Consider the following 18,964-nt stretch of genomic DNA (forward strand, 5'->3'; position numbering starts at 1 on the left):
AATGTCCAGGTACTCAGGGTAGCCACATGGCATTAAGATACATTGGTTGGAGGTTGGAGTGTGTGGGCACAATGTGTCTGGGGGAATTCTCCTGCTCCAAGATTCCACACCCTGATTTAGACACACTGTCGAGCTATTGCACTGGTCTCCTTACTACCTGACAAGTTCATACCTACACGAATGTTTCATTCTCCTACAAATATAGTAGCCAGTGGCCACGGAATGTAGCTGTTCTCATCTCCATATGACTACCTCATTTCTCCCCACACCTGCCTGGCCCTCTTCCTGGAATTTCAATGGGGATGCAAGTGCCAGGCATCACTGCAACAGGTCCCAGGAAGTACGTTCGTTCCCAGGTTTTAGATCCACTTTCTCAAAGAGTTTGCAAGCATCCAAGAAAGCCCAAGGCTCTAACATTCCCTGACTTCTCTTCAAATGGCTTCCTTTCTTTGTGACATCTGCCCACCTATAGTTAAACACCACTGCCCCCTCCAATTGAATGAGTTATCCAACTAGGATAACTAGCATCTTTGTCACTGCTTAAAAGTACACTTTTTTTTTTTTTAAATTAGAAAGTATTACATTCTTGCTCTTTGGATAAAGATAAAACTAAAAATCTACCCAGCCTTTCCACCCACAAAGATCTGTTATGAACATTCTCTACGTATTTTGTATATTTTTAAAGGTTCTTTGTATAGGCAGTTTTTATCCTGCTTTTCACTGATTACCTTGTAAGCATTTTCTTATGTTCAGTGACAAAATTGATGCATTTAACTCTCTTGTTGGACATCCTTAATTCTAGATGCTGAAAAGATTGTGTTTTCTCATCGGTTTCTCGCCTCACTGATGCATTGCTCCCATCCCTGTCCCCCCCAGCCCTCTACTCGGCTGCAGAGAGGCAGAAGCATCTTTCTGATGCCATCACACCCCTTCCATGGTTCTGCAGGGTAAGGGACATCGTGATCACAGCCCTTGGCCACTGCACTGGCCCCCACCCAACCCCCAGAACTAAGTGGTCCTGCTGCCCCAGGCCTCAACCCGCCTGCCCAGCTGCTAGCCCACCCCTGCCTGTCTGCCTAGCTCCTGGTCCTTCAAGATTCTCCCCAGCCACTGTGCCCTCTAGGAGGCTGCTCGGCTGCCCTGGGCTCGTGTGCACATACTTCCAGGGAGCCAGCTGGCCTGGTTCAAATTCTAGCCCACTGCTGCTAGCTGTGTGCCGCGGGCCTCGTTTTTTATCTGAAAAATGGAGACCCCTGATACTCTGTGCACATTACATGGAAATCATTTATAAAAAACAGGCGGAATAGTTTCAGGTACAGAATAAACACTCAAAATCAAACACATTACGATTTTTCTCAATCCCTATATGTCTGCAGTGATAACACTGTGTCCGGCTTTCCATTAATGGAATATTGAGGTTTCTGAAGGTAGGAAGCAAGTCTTTTCACCTCCTCTGGGTCATGGGGCCCAGCGCACGGCCCAGCAGTGTGCTCGGTCACTCCTCGCTGGACAGATGTCCCTCTCCCACACCCATCCACCTGGTGCCCAGCAGTGTACTCACATTTCCTCTGTTGATGTAGACGGTGACCTGCCCCTCATCCCTGATCTCAGAGAACATGGGGGCCCCCACAAGCAGGTCAGAGAGGCCGTCCGCATTCAGGTCAACTGCACATAAGGAGGAGCCGAAGTAAGAGCCCATCTGCAACCAAGTCGAGTTGCAACAAAGCGTTCAGTGTCTGCCCTCACACAGGAGGCCCTCGCTTTCCTCTAGCCCACTGCTTTAGAAACTCTTGCCCCCAAACCCCTCAGAGGTTGTGATGGCTGTGCTGCCCCATAAGCCAGAATGCCTGGGCCAGTGGTGAAATGCCTGACTTCCCTGGCTCCCAGCAACGATGCTGGGCCCCCGTCCACGTGAGACCGAAGCTAACCGGCTCAGAGTCTCCCTCCTTGGAGCCCTACCAAGGGGAAAACAAGTGGACCAATTCCAGGAGAATAAGGTACGGTTTTTAAAAATGCAAGCTGGGGTTACAAAACAGGTTACAACCATAGTAAAAGAGCCTCCTATAACAGACATTTGACAGGGCTAACCAAGTAGGAATATGAAATTTCATAATACAAGGCAAGCATGAAAAGAAATGCTACATGGGGAAATAGATTACCCTCTCCCGGGCCTGCGCAGAGCTAAAGCCAACCAGAAAGGCCTGAACTCAAGTGACAGGAGAAGGTACAGCTCCTAAGACCATGTAATGGATAAGGGAGCACAGCCAGGTTCCACTGGCTCTTCTTGAATCAGAGCTTAATCCAATGCCTATTATCGTAAACCAGAGGTCTCAAACCCAAATGGCAATGGGATCCAGGCAGGGGATAGAAGAGGTATAAGAAAAAACAAGTAACACTGCAAGTATGCTCACAGGTGGTAAGTGACGCCTGGCTTCAGTGTCTAACAGGCAATAGAGAGTGGTAGGGCCTGTGGCAAACTGGGGCCCACACAGCCAGCTACCAGAGCCGCTCCTACCCAGCGGCAGTCAACTGCTGCCATGAGGGAGGCTGACCCAGAGAAGATCAACCTTCCCATTTTTCAAGAGAAGCCAAAATTCTAAAATTTTATTTGAGGTGCCTCTTTCTAAAATGCAGGGCAACTCATTCATAATAAAAAAGAAGAAACAAACATAGTGGGCAGGCCAAACAAAAAGTTTTATGGGCTGCATCCTTCCCAAAGGCTGCCAGTTTGCAACCTCTGTTGGAAAGAAAAAAAAAAAAAAAGACCATTCTTTTAAAATAAATGTTTTCAGATAAAAGGGTTGTGGTTCTGCTGATGGGAACAAGCGTTTTCTTTCGGAGCTGGAGTTTGCTGGCAGCTGCCCCAGGGAGTGTGAGAGCAGTGGAGGGCACTCCGGTCCATTTCCTGCAGTGAACCCGGGGACAGGAGCCCCTCCCCAGTCCCACGCTACTTGTGCTCAACCCACCCCGCCCTGCCAACACCCATTCCCAAAGGAGAAGGGTGTAGGCAACGCTTGGATTCACAGCAGAGACCAAGTTGCCAGTCACTAACTCAGTGGCCTTGCCGATCTATCTGGACTTTAGTAAAACAAACAAACAAACAAGCTGGTGAGACCCACACAAGGCCCCGAGGACCAAAGTTGCTGGCTGTTCTCTCTGGCTGAGCCCCAGGGGAACTATTTGTTTTAGCCCAATGGGCTATTTAACTTGGCATCTTCATTGGTGTTCAATCAGAAATCCCTGAACGTCAAGTTTCCTATCTAAGTTTTGACATACAAACACTTCAGATACCCTATTAACGCAATAAAACTCCTATATGTGGCAATGACATGCTTTGTGTGTGCGGGGGTCGGGGGGGCGGTGTTCCTTGATCAGAGTTCTCCCATCAGCCTGGACATGCAGGGACCTGTGACTATATTAACATCTGGATTGTGCACATATTGATGATTTCTTAGATGTACTATATGAAGGATGTCAACCACTAAAAACTGGAACTTTGGGGTTTTGTTGTTTTGTTTTTCTTATGGTAAGGCCAGGAGACAGGACTACCCGAACAAATTCTGGCCAAACAAAAGCAGAAGTGGACCAGTGGTCGACTGAGTCAGAACCCTCCCCTATGTGTGTGGCTCCAGACACGGGGGTAAAGCTACAGGCATCCTTTGAAAGCCTGGGGTCATGTCCTTTCCCTTTGAAATAATGCAGAAGTCAGAGAGGCTAGAATTTCCCATTTCTTCTTGCAAAAAGCAGAATAAGATGTATACAGAGAGTAATGGTCTTTTTTAAAATCAGAGCTCTGCCAGAGACACAGGAGGGCAAGAGTGAGTGACACAAGGAAGGAATGACTCTAGCTAGGATGGTGCAAAGTGAGGACGTGGCATGGTCACAGAGCTGGTGGGTGAAACACCTGGCCCTCCAGTCCCCTCGCGGGGAGCCCCAACACCTCACAAGGACATTCAAGCAGATACGCAAGCCAGTCTGCCCTGGGACTCCACGTCGTGAAATCCTCAGGAAGTGTGCACAGGTGGCTTCTCAAATGTTTACTTCTCCCTCCACCCACTCTTTTTTTTTTAAGATTTTATTCATTTGAAAGAGAGAGACCGAGAGAGCACAAGCAAGGAAGCAGGGGGAGCGGCAGAGGGAGAGAAAGAAGCAGACTCCCTGCCAAGCTGGGAGCCCGACAAAGGGCTTGAGCCCAGGACCTGCAGATCATGGCCTGAGCCAAAGGCAGATGCTTAACCATCTGAGCCACCCAGGCGCCCCCCTCTTACATCTGTTGCCCCAAACCTGACTGCAACCTGTCACAGATGGGTGGCTGTGTAAGTTGTCATCTGCCCTGGGAGGTTTTTGAGAAGGAGGGGGGCACAATTATAGGCTGTTAATTTCGCCAGGTTGACCGGCATTAACTGGGCCTGCCCTGGGCACAGGCAGCTGGGCGGGGGGGTGGCGGGGGGCAGACAAAGGCAGCAGGCGAGGAGACACACAGGTGGAAATGTATATGAAGAAACTCTGAAAACTGGGTGACAGGTGTGCTCCTTCTCCACACATCACTTCAGAGTCTTTAAACAGTAGTTACATGAGGTGATGGATGTGAGTTCACCATATATGCATGGACCAAATCATCACATTGAACACCTTAAGCTCACCCAATGCTATATGTCAATTATATCTCAATAAAGCTGGGTCGGGGGGGTGGGGGAGACTCCTTTCATTTTGTGCTGTCAAACCCAGGTATGTTTGAAGGGGAGGGGGTAGGGGTCTGGGTTTCCCAGAGTAGACACACTCACCCGTTTATTATTTTTTTGTAAGAAAGACCTAAAATGTTAGGCTTAAGGGCATTCACACCCTCCTTGCTCTAGGGCTCTATCACAAATGGTGCTGTGTTATTTCTTGTCTGTCAGGGGTGCTTGGAAAACCTTTTTTGTAGAATTGCTCACAGTCCTTTTCCAGTGTGGCTGCTTTGGGGTTTTGGAAATGTTAAAATAACACAGGCCAGTGCAGTTCCCAGGGGAATGCAGAGCTGTTCTCAGGGAAAACTTTGCAAAACTCATTTGGTGATACATTTTTTTTATTGAAAAGATTATGACAATTCTCTACTAAGTACACACATTAAGGTCGTTAAAATTGAAAAAAACAATTCTACTTGTGAGTAGGATTTGGTGAAATGAGAATATGCACCATCAGAACAGTGTGTAATGGTGCCAGGCTTTTGTAGAGCAGGTCTAACCCCCGGCAGGACCTGAACTGGGCTGGGGCACGTGGCCTACCCACAAAGAAAACAACTGTTTTCTCCCCTTTTCTTAGGGTGATGGTAAGTAAAACCACCTTCCACATTCTCCCATCTCCTGGAATCTCCCTCCCAAGTCCCAGAATCCTGTGCTTCTTCCCAGAGCTCACTAAGGCCTCCACACCAAGGCAAGCCTCCAAATTACCCCTGGCCTCCCAGCCTAAATGTGTGTCCCCAGAGAGCAACCAATCTCCCTAAACGATCCTGCTGGTCTGAGCCATGCTAAGGTGTGCAGGACTAACAAGCCCATGAAAAACATGGCTTATTAATCCAGGGACTCTCTACCTACCTTCATCTCAGACTATGGCGCAGCCTAATGGAAACAGAGAGAGCATTAGGGCCAGGACAAAGACAAGACAATGCATGCAGATAAACCTTGGCCGGGACTAATTCCAAGGCAGCCATCCCAAGCTATTTCTATTTCAAGGTTCTTGAATGGGGGGCTCAGGATAACAGGAGGAGGGGCAGCGCTGGGCCAGAGACGCAGGGAGAGTGAGAGCCATTTGCCTGCATGCCTACTCAGTTAGATGTCATGGGTTTGCTACCATACTTAACTGTGTCTGATCTCTCTGGGGTGTTGATGTGTAGGTATAAGAGAAAGGCAGATGGAAGGTCAGAGAGGTAAAAAAAGGCAGACACACAGCAAGTTGTAATTCCGATGACTATCTGAAGTATGGAAATCCTTTTTGAACTCTGTGATGTAACTTGGTTGTGTCCAAACTCATCTTGCTACCTGTGTCCTACAATGAGCATGAATTCCACAATCCATAGGTTACACACAATGCTGGGGAGGTTAAGGCAACTGCATGCAGGGCCGCCATACAAACTTAGGGCATAAGTAGGGCCTCTACACTGATTTTCTAAAAAGTGAACTGATTCCCACAGGATGACATCTCACAAGCAAAAAGACACCAGTACCCAGAATCTCACCTTTTTACCTGATGCCTGAAAAATCTTAATTAAGGTGCCTGATCTTCGATCAGCTCTAAAAATATAAACCTATGGAAGGAAAAAAAAAAAATCTAGTTAAGATAGAAGCCATGACCAAAGATATTAACCAGCATCCTCCTGAGAGTCCTACTTAAATTAAGGCCAATCAGGCACATGGCAGGTGTACTTAAGCTGGCTGATGAGGTTCCCTGCACTTTACCAACTCTGCAAAAATGAGTGTCCTTCAATCCTGAGGCACCACGCATCTCTACCACAAAGAGGATCACTGATGTAGAACTTCCCAAATGGCAGGACTACGGGAGTTCTTTTCCAAGTTGCATCTTATAGGAATAGCGTCCCATGAGAACCAGGGTAGGGAACCCTCCTGTGGGGTAAAAAGCCGCCACCCTAGTGAGAATGTGTTTGTGCCCTGACACCAGAAAAGAATAATCCTTCAGGCCAGAGGTCTAGTCTAGGGTCCCCGGGAATGGGAGAGTCGGCAACTTTGTCAACTACGACGAGTTTCCCCAGCACCTCTCACATGATCCAACTGAAAGAAGCATTTTCAGGTTCTTTGTGGTTAGCTGAATCCAGGATTCTCTGTCTGGTTCTATCAGTTATAAATACTGTTCTCATCCTAAGAACTGGCTGTCTTAAGATTATCGCAAGCATCTGCAGAGAACACAATGCAATCAGATCAAAGTTTGTGTAGCTGGTGAGAAAAGGAAGCACTGAGGCATCTGCACGGCTGTGAGCTGGGAGGCAGGCGCTGTTACCAACGCTACAGAGAAGCCTGGTCACACGCACGCAGCTTCTTTCCTGGATGACATTATCAGCGTGGGGACAGCTCTCGGTGCTTCTTCCCTCTACCATGTAGAGGAATTCATGTGACCCTGAAGGACCCACCTCTTTCCTAACGTTATCAGAGTTCATCTGCATGCCTCCCCTGGCTCAGTGCCCTGCATTTTTATCTGGTTTCATTCCTCGAGATCCTTTCTCCCTCGCACCAGCGTTAGCAGGGAGGGAGGCACAGATTCCAGAAACGAGAGTTGAGAGTACTAACTCCTGCCCAGGAGGATCCAAGGAAATGACCTTCATGATGTACCAGTCAAGTCCAGTCCACTGACATGCTGGCTCAAGGCTCCAATGAACACTGGTTTTGGCTCATCTAGGCCTCTCTAAAATTCAGACCCCACTTCGCTGAGCCCCTGGAGATATGGCCATACTCTATCCAAGGTCCACCCCATGGGCTCGGGTCCAGAGATCATTCCCTTGTTCAGAGTTTTCTATCAGAGAACCTATGGAGTTAAAAATGCAGGTTCCTGACTCAAGCAGACCTACCCAATCTAGATTTCCCATACCCTGGAGCTAAGGAATCAGCAAGCACAGTTCTTCATACTCTCGGCCCCATAGAGGCCACAATTCCTAGAGGGACCAGAAAGCCCTAGATCCATGGGGTATTTTCTATACTCTGGGCAGATCCTTTAGGAAAACTGACCTACATATCCCTAGTTCAGCCACTGGACTGAACCAGTCTTGACTCTAAAACACTGGGGAAGTAAATATGAAACTGTAGGCCCCAAGATAAATAAATAAAGTCCTAAAGATACCTGGGACTAGACCTGGCTCTATTAAGTCCAAGTCAAAATTGGGAAGGGCTTGGCAGAGTGGAGAATTTAAAGCTGGATAGTGCCGGACACCATTCCTTTGGAGGATGCCATGATGCCAAGGGTCAGTCTTTACAGTCTCACACAGAGTCAGCTGCTGAACACAGAGAACGTGCAGAGAATGGAGAGGTCTGGGAGTAGCACTCACTCTCTGATTACGCTTTAAAGTACGCTCTCAAAAGTGGTTGGAAGGAGGGTGACGGGAGACTCCTCATTACTTCATCATTTACCCACCAGCCACCCAGGAGAATGTTCAGATCAAATCAATGACCAACCGCTACACCAGGGGCAGCACACCCGCCCTTGGTGTCTGACCCCGTGCTACTCCACAGACTTTTCTCCTCACCTTCCCGATGCCTTCGTCCTGGGGGGCACCTCCTACCACATCGGTGGTGGACGGGCGAGAGAAGGAGCCGGCCGTCACCGCATAGCCTGTAAGAGATGGGCATTAACCGAGGAGAGGATGAGAGAGGGCAGGGAAGAAAAAGATCCACCCGAGGAAAAAGGGTTTCAAGCAGCCCTTGTCTGGACAGTGAGGACCCAGCTAGTCTTGGAACGTAACCTCCCAGGAAACAAATTATATCTGTCAGTCTTCTCGTGCTGAAATGGCTCATCTCACAAAAAGTGAGGTTCACAAAAACATGGGGGCAGGAAAGAATGTTTTCTGAGGGTCCTCTTTACAATGGGTATTATGCTAAATATATGTTTTTTTCTTTTTGAGATATAATTTTCATACAGTCAAGTGCATACATCCGAAGTGTAGAACTCAGTGAAAGCGTCCACATGTACACAGCCATGCGATCACCACCCAGAGTGAATATAAATACAGACCCCAAACTAGAAGGCTCCCTCCTACCCTTTCAAGTCAGTGCTCTCCTACAGGCAGCCACTCTCATGTTTCTATCACTGTATATGAGGTTCACCTGTTCTAGAGCTTCACCCAACATAACACCTGTGACACTCATCCATGCCGAGTATAACAGCAGCTGTTTTCTCTTGTTGTGGAGCAATGGTCTGCTGTACAAAGAGATCAGAACATCTTTATGCTCGTGCTGGGCATCTGGGCCGTTCCCAGCTGTTCCAGCTTTACGATAAATAAAGCTGCTGTGAACGTTCCTATGCGTGTCTTTGGACGCCGGCAAATTTTAATTGCACAACTGTATGAGGAAGGTATGATTACTTCTCCCATTTTCCAGATGTAGGAACTGAGACTGAACATGGTTAAGTAACATGCCCCAGATAACACGGCAAGATTCAGATCCAATCTAGGTGTCTCCAAAGCCTCTGCTGTTAACCACTGTGCCATCCTCCCTTCTAAGAGAAGGCAGAAAGAAGCTGACAGTGGGGGGGTGGGTATGGATGAGAAAAGACTCTGGATGCAGAAGGAATCTAGAAACAAAGGTAAAAGTTGTCTGAGCTTAGTCTAAATGTCTCCTGCTTATTGAGAGCCTTGTGGGCAGGCTGAAAGTTCTCCTTTAGCCAGCAGAGACCCTTACGGGTGGCCATATATTCCCCAAACCTTGTCTTCACCTTCAAACCCTAATGCTGTGATCACAAGCTGTTTGGATTTTGTGATGACACCATACTGTGATCAATTTTTTTTGACCCTGTGGCCCGACCACATTACCTAAGAGCATTATGAGTGATATCAAAACCTTAGGTCACCTTGAAAGCCCTGCAGCAGTAAGGGTCTCTGGTATATAGGGAGAAGCCACCGGCCCCTCAAGGTCAAAGGACGTATCCTGGACCTTAAAGCTACACCCAATGCAGCTCTGCATTTAGATTCTAGGCTCAGAAACCATAGGTTTAAGCCCCCACTCTGCTATTTACGAGCCATGTGACCTTGGCAAGTTATGTCCTTCTTTGTGCCTCAGTTTCTTTGCCTCTAAAATGCGGGTAATGATAGTTGCCTCATAAGGTTGTTTCAGGAAGAAAAAGTAGTAGTATCCAGAATGATAGCACTTAGGACATGAACTAAGGAAAAGAACCACACAAAATTTTCAAGACCACAAGCAAAGACAGCCTATCTGTCCCTCAATAGGTGCAGTGTCATGCTTGTCTGGTGGCTGTTAAATTGTATCTATTTTCTTTCTAGAAGGTTGAAAGAGTTGCGAAAATAGGAGAAATTTTTCTGAGCCTGTGATTAACCTTCAGCATTACGCTGCCATCCACCATGCTAATTTCTGGTTCTTATTATTTCTTTTTTTTTTTTATTCTTATGTTAATCCCCATACATTACATCATTAGTTTTAGATGTAGTGTTCCATGATTCATTGTTTGTGCATAACACCCAGTGCTCCATGCAGAATGTGCCTCCTCAATACCCATCACCAGGCTAACCCATCCTCCCACCCCCCTCCCCTCTAGAACCCTCAGTTTGTTTTTCAGAGTCCATCGTCTCTCATGGTTCGTCTCCCCCTCCGATTTCCCCCGCTTCATTCTTCCCCTCCTGCTACCTTCTTCTTCTTTTTTTTTTTTCTTAACATATATAGCATTATTTGTTTCAGAGGTACAGATCTGAGATTCAACAGTCTTGCACAATTCACAGCGCTTACCAGAGCACATACCCTCCCCAGTGTCTATCACCCAGTCACCCCATCCCTCCCACCCCACCCCCCACTCCAGCAACCCTCAGTTTGTTTCCTGAGATTAAGAATTCCTCATATCAGTGAGATCATATGATACATGTCTTTCTCTGTTTGACTTATTTCGCTCAACATAATACCCTCCAGTTCCATCCATGTCGTTGCAAATGGCAAGATCTCATTCCTTTTGATGGCTGCATAATATTCCATCGTATATATATATATATATACCACATCTTCTTTATCCATTCATCTGTCGATGGACATCTTGGCTCTTTCCACAGTTTGGCTATTCTGGACATTGCTGCTATAAACATCGGGGTGCACGTACCCTTTCGGATCCCTACTTTTGTATCTTTGGGGTAAATACCCAGTAGTGCAATTGCTGGATCATATTGTAGCTCTATTTTCAACTTTTTGAGGAACGTCCATACTGTTTTCCAGAGTGCCTGCACAAGCTTGCGTTCCCACCAACAGTGTAGGAGGGTTCCCCTTTCTCTGCATCCCCACCAACATCTGTCATTTTCTGACTTGTTAATTTTAGCCATTCTGACTGGTGTGAGGTTACGGTATCTCATTGAGGTTTTGATTTGGATTTCCCTGATGCTGAGCGATATTGAGCACTTTTTCATGTGTTGTTGGCCATTTGGATGTCTTCTTTGGAAAAATGTCTGTTCATGTCTTCTGCCCATTTCTTGATTGGATTCTTTGTTCTTTGGGTGTTGAGTTTGATGAGTTCTTTATAGATTTTGGATACTAGCCCTTTATCTGATATGTCATTTGCAAATATCTTCTCCCATTCTGTCAGTTGTCTTTTGGTTTTGTTGACTGTTTCCTTTGCTTTGCAAAAGCTTTTTATCTTGATGAAGTCCCAATAGTTCATTTTTGCCCTTGCTTCCCTTGCCTTTGGTGATGTTTCTAGGAAGAAGCTGCTTCGGCTGAGGTCAAAGAGGTTGCTGCCTGTGTTCTCCTTTAGGATTTTGATGGACTCCTGTCTCACATTGAGGTCTTTCAACCATTTGGAGTCTATTTTTGTGTGTGGTGTAAGGAAATGGTCCAGTTTCATTCTTCTGCATGTGGCTGTCCAATTTCCCCAACACCATTTGTTGAAGAGACTGTCTTTTTTCCATTGGACATTCTTTCCTGCTTTGTCGAAGATGAGTTGACCATAGAGTTGAGGGTCCATTTCTGGGCTCTCTATTCTATTCCATTGATCTATGTGTCTGTTTTTGTGCCAGTACCATATTGTCTTGATGATGACAGCTTTGTAATAGAGCTGGAAGTCTGGAATTGTGATGCCGCCAGCTTTGCTTTTCTTTTTCAACATTCCTCTGGCTATGCGGGGTCTTTTCTGGTTCCATACAAATTTTAGGATTATTTGTTGCATTTTTTGAAAAAAGTGGATGGTATTTTGATGGGGATTGCATTGAATGTGTAGATTGCATTAGGTAGCATTGACATCTTCAGCATATTTGTTCTTCCAATCCATGAGCATGGAACGTTTTTCCATTTCTTTGTGTCTTCCTCAATTTCTTTCATGAGTATTTTATAGTTTTCTGAGTACAGATCCTTTGTCTCTTTGGTTAGATTTATTCCTAGGTATCTTATGGTTTTGGGTGCCATTGTAAATGGGATCGACTCCTTAATTTCTCTTTCTTCAGTCTTGTTGTTGGTGTATAGGAATGCCACTGATTTCTGTGCATTGATTTTATATCCTGCCACTTGACTGAATTCCTGTATGAGTTCTAGCAGTTTTGGGGTGGAGTCTTTGGGGTTTCCCACATAAAGTATCATATCATCTGCAAAGAGTGAGACTTTGACTTCTTCTTTGCCAATTTGGATGCCTTTGATTTCTTTTTGTTGTCTGATTGCTGTGGCTAGGACTTTCAATACTATGTTGAATAGCAGTGGTGATAGTGGACATCCCTGCCGCATTCCTGACCTTAGGGGGAAAGCTCTCAGTTTTTCCCCATTGAGAATGATATTCGCTGTAGGTTTTTCATAGATGGCTTTTATGATATTGAGGTATGTACCCTCTATGCCTATACTCTGAAGAGTTTTGATCAAGAAAGGATGCTGTACCTTGTCAAAAGCTTTTTCTGCATCTATTGAGAGGATCATATGATTCTTGTTCTTTCTTTTGTTAATGTATTGTATCACATTGATTGATTTGCAGATGTTGAACCAACCTTGCAGCCCAGGGATAAATCCCACTTGGTTGTGGTGAATAAGCCTTTTAATGTACTGTTGGATCCTATTGGCTAGTATTTTGGTGAGAATTTTTGCATCCATGTTCATCGGGGATATTGGTCTGTAATTCTCCTTTTTGATGGGGTCTTTGTCTGGTTTGGAGATCAAGGTAATGCTGGCCTCATAAAATGAGTTTGGAAGTTTTCCTTCCATTTCTATTTTTTGGAAGAGTTTCAGAAGAATAGGTATTAATTCTTCTTGAAATGTCTGGTAGAATTCCCCTGGGAAGCCATCTGGCCCTGGGCTTTTGTTTTTTGGGAGATTTTTTATGACTGTTTCAATTTCCTTAGTGGTTATAGGTCTGTTCAGGTTTTCTATTTCTTCCTGGTTCAGTTTTGGTAGTTGATACATCTCTAGGAATGTATCCATTTCTCCCAGGTTATCTAATTTGCTGGCATAGAGTTGCTCATAATATGTTCTTATAATTGTTTGTATTTCTTTGGTGTTGGTTGTGATCTCTCCTCTTTCATTCATGATTTTGTTGATTTGGGTCATTTCTCTTTTCTTTTTGATAAGTCTGGCCAGGGGGTTATCAATCTTGTTAATTCTTTCAAAGAACCAGCTCCTAGTTTTGTTGATCTGTTCTACTGTTCTTTTAGTTTCTATTTCATTGATTTCTGCTCTGATCTTTATTATTTCTCTTCTCCTGCTGGGTTTAGGCTTTATTTGCTGTTCTTTTTCCAGCTCCTTTAGGTGTAGGGTTAGGTTGTGTACTTGAGACCTTTCTTGTTTCTTGAGAAAGGCTTGTATTGCTATATACTTTCCTCTTAGGACTGCCTTTGCTGCATCCCAAAGATTTTGAATAGTTGTGTTTTCATTTTCATTGGTTTCCATGTATTTTTTTAATTCTTCTTTAATTTCCTGGTTGACCCATTCATTCTTCAGTAGGATGCTCTTTAGCCTCCATGTATCTGAGTTCTTTCTGACTTTCCTCTCGTGATTGAGTTCTAGTTTCAAAGCACTGTGGTCTGAAAATAGGCAGGGAATGATCCCAATCTTTTGGTACCGGCTGAGACCTGATTTATGACCTAGGATGTGATCGATTCTGGAGAATGTTCCATGGGGACTAGAGAAGAATGCGTATTCTGTTGCTTTGGAATGGAATGTTCTGAATATGTCTGTGAAGTCCATTTGGTCCAGTGTGTCATTTAAGGTCTTTATTTCCTTGTTGATCTTTTGCTTAGACGATCTGTCCATTTCAGTGAGGGGGGTGTTAAAGTCCCCCACTATTATTGTATTGTTGTCGATGTGTTTCTTTGCTTTTGTTATTAATTGCCTTATATAATTGGCTGCTCCCATGTTAGGGGCATAGATATTTACAATTGTTAGATCTTCTTGTTGGATAGACCAAAGCTTTAAGTAGGATATAGTGTCCTTCCTCATCTCTTATTACAGTCTTTGGTTTAAAATCTAATTTGTCTGATATAAGGATTGCCACCCCAGCTTTCTTTTGGTGTCCATTAGCATGGTAAATGGTTTTCCACCCCCTCACTTTCAATCTGGGGGTGTCTTTGGGTCTAAAACGAGTCTCTTGCAGACAGCATATCGATGGGTCTTGTTTTTTAATCCAGTCTGATAGCCTGTGTCTTTTGATTGGGGCATTTAGCCCATTTACATTCAGGGTAACTATTGAAAGATAGGAATTTAGTGCCATTGTATTGCCTGTAAGGTGACTGTTACCGTATATTGTCTGTGTTCCTTTCTGGTCTATGTTGCTTTTAGGCTCTCTCTTTGCTTAGAGGACCCCTTTCAAGATTTCTTGTAGGGCTGGTTTTGTGTTTGCAAATTCCTTTAGGTTTTGTTTGTCCTGGAAGGTTTTTATCTCTCCTTCAATTTTCAATGACAGCCTAGCTGGATAGAGTATTCTTGGCTGCATATTTTTCTCACTTAGTGCTCTGAATATATCCTGCCAGTCCTTTCTGGCCTGCCAGGTCTCTGTGGATAGGTCTGTTGCCAATCTAATGTTTCTATCCTTGTAGGTTACATATCTCTTCTCCCGAGCTGCTTTCAGGATTTTCTCTTTGTCTATGAGACTCGTAAGTTTTACTATTAGATGTCGGGGTGTTGACCTATTTTTATTGATTTTGAGAGGAGTTCTCTGTGCTTCCTGGATTTTGATTCCTGTTTTCTTCCCCAAATTAGGGAAGTTCTCTGCTATAATTTGCTCCATTATACCTTCTGTCCCTCTCTCTCTTTCTTCTTCTTCTGGGATCCCAATTATTCTAATGTTGTTTCGTCTTATGGTATCGCTTATCTCTCGAATTCTGCCCTCGTGATCCAGTAGTTGTTTATCTCTCTTTTTCTCAGCTTCTTTATTTTCCATCATTTGGTCTTCTATATTACTGATTCTCTCTTCTGCCTCATTTATCCTAGCAGTTAGCACCCCCATTTTTTATTGCACCTCATTAATAGACTTTTTGATTTCTACTTGGTTAGATTTTAGTTCTTTTATTTCTCCAGAAAGGGTTTCTCTAATAACTTCCATATTTTTTTCAAGCCCAGCTAGTATCTTTAAAGTGATGATTCTGAACTCTAGATCTGACATCATATTAATGTCCGTATTGAGTAGGTCCCTGGCAGTCGGTACTACCTCTTGTTCTTTTTGTTGAGGTGATTTTTTCCATCTTGTCATTTTGTCCAGAGGAGAATAGATTAATGAGAGAACAAAATGCTAGCAGAGTAACAACGTCCCCAGAAAATATACTCTAAACAAATCAGAAAAGACCTGAAGCAGTGGAAAAAGAAATGGAAAGAGAGAAAAAAGAAAATGAAAAAGATAAAGATAAAAACAAACAAAAACAAACAAAACAAAACAACAACAAAAAAAACCAGAATGTGATCAAATATGATCAGGCTGGTATATAGATCAGTGCCACACACTAGATTTGGGGTGTATTTTGGTCTTTTAGAAGAAAGTGCCTCCCAAAATTTTAAAGAAAGAAAAACTTATATATGTACAAAAATAAGGGTTGATATGATGAAGGGATAGAATATGACTGTAAAGATGGAAATTATTAAAAAATTTATAAAAGGAATTGATAAGAAGTTGTTTGAAAAAAGAAAGAAGAGGATTTAAAAAAAGAAAAAGAAAAAAAAAGGGAGAGAATGTGATCAGGTAGGGGAGTAGAAAAAACCATATACTACAGATTTAGGGTGTATTTTAATCTGTTAGAAGAAACTATCTCAAAATTTTAAAGAGAGAACAACTTATATATATATGCCAAAAATACGGGTAACTACTATGAAGGGATAGAATATGACTCTAAAAATGAAAAATAAAAATTTTTTTTTTTAAAAAAGGGATTGATAAGATGTTGGTTGAAAAAGGGAAAAAGAAAAATTAAAAAAAAAAAAAGACAGTTAAAAAAAATTAACTTTGAAAGACTAAAGAATCATGGTAAAAAAGCCATGAATTCTATGTGCAGTATTCCCCTAGCGCTGGAGTTCTGCTGTTCTCATTGATCGGTAAACTTGGCCTTGGCTGGCTGTTCTCGCTGATCTTCTGGGGAGGGGCCTGTTGCCGTGGTTTCCAAATGTCTTTGCCAGAGGCGGAATTGCCCCGCCCTTGCCCCCTCCCGGCTAAGTAATCTGCTTGGGTTTGCTCTCTGGAGCTTTTGTTCCCTGTGAGCTTTCCGTACAGCTTTGGAGGCAGAGAGTGAAAATGGTGGCCTCCCAATCTCTGCCCCGGAGGAGCCAAGAACTCGGGGTCCCACTCCTCAGTGAGCCCCCAGAGAAAAGCCGTCAGTCACTCCCGTCTCCCAGGTCTCTGGCTGCACTCCGTGCTCACCCAGCCTGTGACCAGGCGTTTCTATCTCTGGCACCCAACCCCGGGTGGGGTCTCCAAACCCAGCAGATCCCTGCGGTGCACTCCCGCGCGGCTCCTCCTGGGGGAGGAAGGTGAGTCTCCCCGGATCTGCCGCTTGGTGGGTCCCTGCTGGAGGAGCAGTGGCCCGACTGTGCCGCGGATCACGGTTTATGGCAACCCCGAGCTGAGAGCCCGCGCCTGGGCTCCGCCTCTGCAGCCGGCTTCCCTGCTCTGATACCTGGGAGTTCTGCCACACTCAGGCACCCCCGGTCTTTCTGTGACCCCAAGGGTCCTGAGACCACACTGTCCCGGAGGGTTCCAACCCCCCGCTTAGCCACCAGAGTGACGTCCCTCGGCGGAGCCGACTTCTAAAAGTTCCGATTTTGTGCTCCGCGGTTCTATCACTTGCCAGAAGCGGCCAACGGAGGCCCCTCCCCCGCCGTCTATCCTCCCGAATATCACCTCGGATTCACTTCTCCGCACGTCCTACCTTCCAGAAAGTGGTCGCTTTTCTGATGAGAGAGTTGTTGCTATTCTTTTCTTCGATCTCCTGTTGAGTTTGTAGGTGTTCAGAATGGTTTGATCCCTATCCAGCTGAATTCCTGAGAGGAGACGAAATCCAGGTCTCCTACTCCTCTGCCATCTTGCTCCACCCTCCTTATTATTTCTTTTTTAAGGAGAGGAGAAGCAGGCTCCCCACTGAGCAGGGCGCCCAATTTGGGTCTCGATCCCAAGACCCTGGGATCATGACCTGAGCCCAAAGCAGACACCCAACTGACTGAGCCACCCAGGCACCCCCGGTTCTTACTATTTCTATTTGCAACTGGTGTGACCAGGAAGCAGAGACCACAACCAAAGAAATACCATGGAAAACCAGAATTATACTGCACTCATTTTGTATCTGAACTTAAGTAATTGCTCAAATAAGAAAAAACTGTTGCTTCCTTGGAGGTCCAACTGTCAGCTCTGTAATTAAATCACAGTTTTAATTCAGACCCCTCCTTTGTTCTCTACCCACTAGGTGTGAGGCTCGATATAAGGGGCCCTGGCTAAGAGCGTACCTAATTAGAACAATAGACGTGAAAGCCAACAAACTCTTCTTTCCACCAGTAAAGCAACAATTTGTGAGCCAGGTGAGAATCGCTCCCATTTCCCCTTCTTACCTGTCATGTCCCTGAGCTACTCACCCAGGTAAGTGTACCGTCTGTTCATGATTGCTTCATCGTTCAGTTTGAAATAGGTGTTGTCCGTAAGGTTCAGCACTTTGACCGTGCCGGCCCAATAAAATGACCCTGGGGCACCCATCACCACCAGCTCCTACCAAAGAGAAACCCAAAGGTAAATAAACAGAGAAGGAAGCTGAGGAGGGGAGCAGGTGGTACAATGAGAAACACAGCCACAGCCAACAACTCAAAGATACCTCACATGAAGGACTTTCTTCAGCTGAGCAACAAAAACAAAACACCAGATTCCTTGGCATTATGGAATCCATCATACATGCAGGGTCATCAGGAATAAAGACGAAGATAGCCGAGCAAGGTGACAGAATGAGGAACATACCAGGTTCCTATGCTACCCACGGATAAGCTCTTGCGTACTTCCTCACCTTCACAACGGGATCAAATCAGGATATGACAAATATTGCACATTGTCCTAAATCGCAGAATTCCAGGAAACAGTGCTCATGAAAAGACACCACCCCCTCACCCAGCCTGGCCCCCAACCCCACCTGCCCCATACAGAGCAAGGAGAAAACAATGACCAGAAGCATCTTTGCAAAAAACCGTGCACTAACACTCCAAGGAAATCCCCGCCCCCCACCAGTCCTCGCTCAGGATGCCCTTCCCAGAGAATAGAATCTGGATGCAAAAGGAATGTAGAAACAAAGGTAAAAGTTGTCTGAGCTTAGTCTAAATGTCTCCTGCTTATTGAGAGCCTTGTGGGCATACTAAAAGTTGCTTTTGGGGCCACTGTGGCCCATTGCAAAATCACAACAAAATCAAGAGAGCAGAGAGGCACACCAAGGGAAGGACAGAGACTTTTGACAGCCAGAGACAGCACTGCTATTAAAAACAGACCCAAGGAGCGCCTGGGTGGCTCAGTCGTTAAGCGTCTGCCTTCAGCTCAGGTCATGATCCCAGGGTCCTGAGATCGAGCCCCGCGTGGGCTCCCTGCTCCGCAGGGTGCCTGCTTCTCCCTCTTCCACTCCCCCTGCTTGTGTTCCCTCTCTCTCTCTGTCAAATAAATAAATAAAATCTTTAAAGAAAAAAAAAAAACAGACCCAAGAGGGGCACCTGGGTGGCTCAGTCAGCTAAGTATCTGACTCTTGGGTTTTGGCTCAGGTCATGATCTCATGGGTCATGGGATCTAGCCCTGCACTGAGCCCTTGGGATCCATGCTCAGTGGGGAGTCTGCTTGAGATTCTCTCCCTCTGCCCCTCTTC

General features: G+C 45.2%; 1 protein-coding gene across 1 annotated transcript in view; it reads right to left on the bottom strand.

The window, feature by feature from the left end:
* Positions 1 to 18,964, bottom strand: part of ITGA9 (integrin subunit alpha 9) — a 335,040-nt gene that overhangs the window by 268,232 nt on the left and 47,844 nt on the right. The window contains exons 6-9 of the mRNA XM_021677564.2: positions 17,709 to 17,838; positions 8,228 to 8,313; positions 6,215 to 6,283; positions 1,562 to 1,699 (exon numbers count right to left, since the gene is read on the bottom strand). Coding sequence (XP_021533239.2) covers positions 1,562 to 1,699; positions 6,215 to 6,283; positions 8,228 to 8,313; positions 17,709 to 17,838 — 423 coding nt within the window. The remainder of the gene's footprint in view (positions 1 to 1,561; positions 1,700 to 6,214; positions 6,284 to 8,227; positions 8,314 to 17,708; positions 17,839 to 18,964) is intronic.

Source organism: Neomonachus schauinslandi, chromosome 1, assembly GCF_002201575.2.
Source record: "Neomonachus schauinslandi chromosome 1, ASM220157v2, whole genome shotgun sequence".
Classification (NCBI taxonomy): domain Eukaryota; kingdom Metazoa; phylum Chordata; class Mammalia; order Carnivora; family Phocidae; genus Neomonachus; species Neomonachus schauinslandi.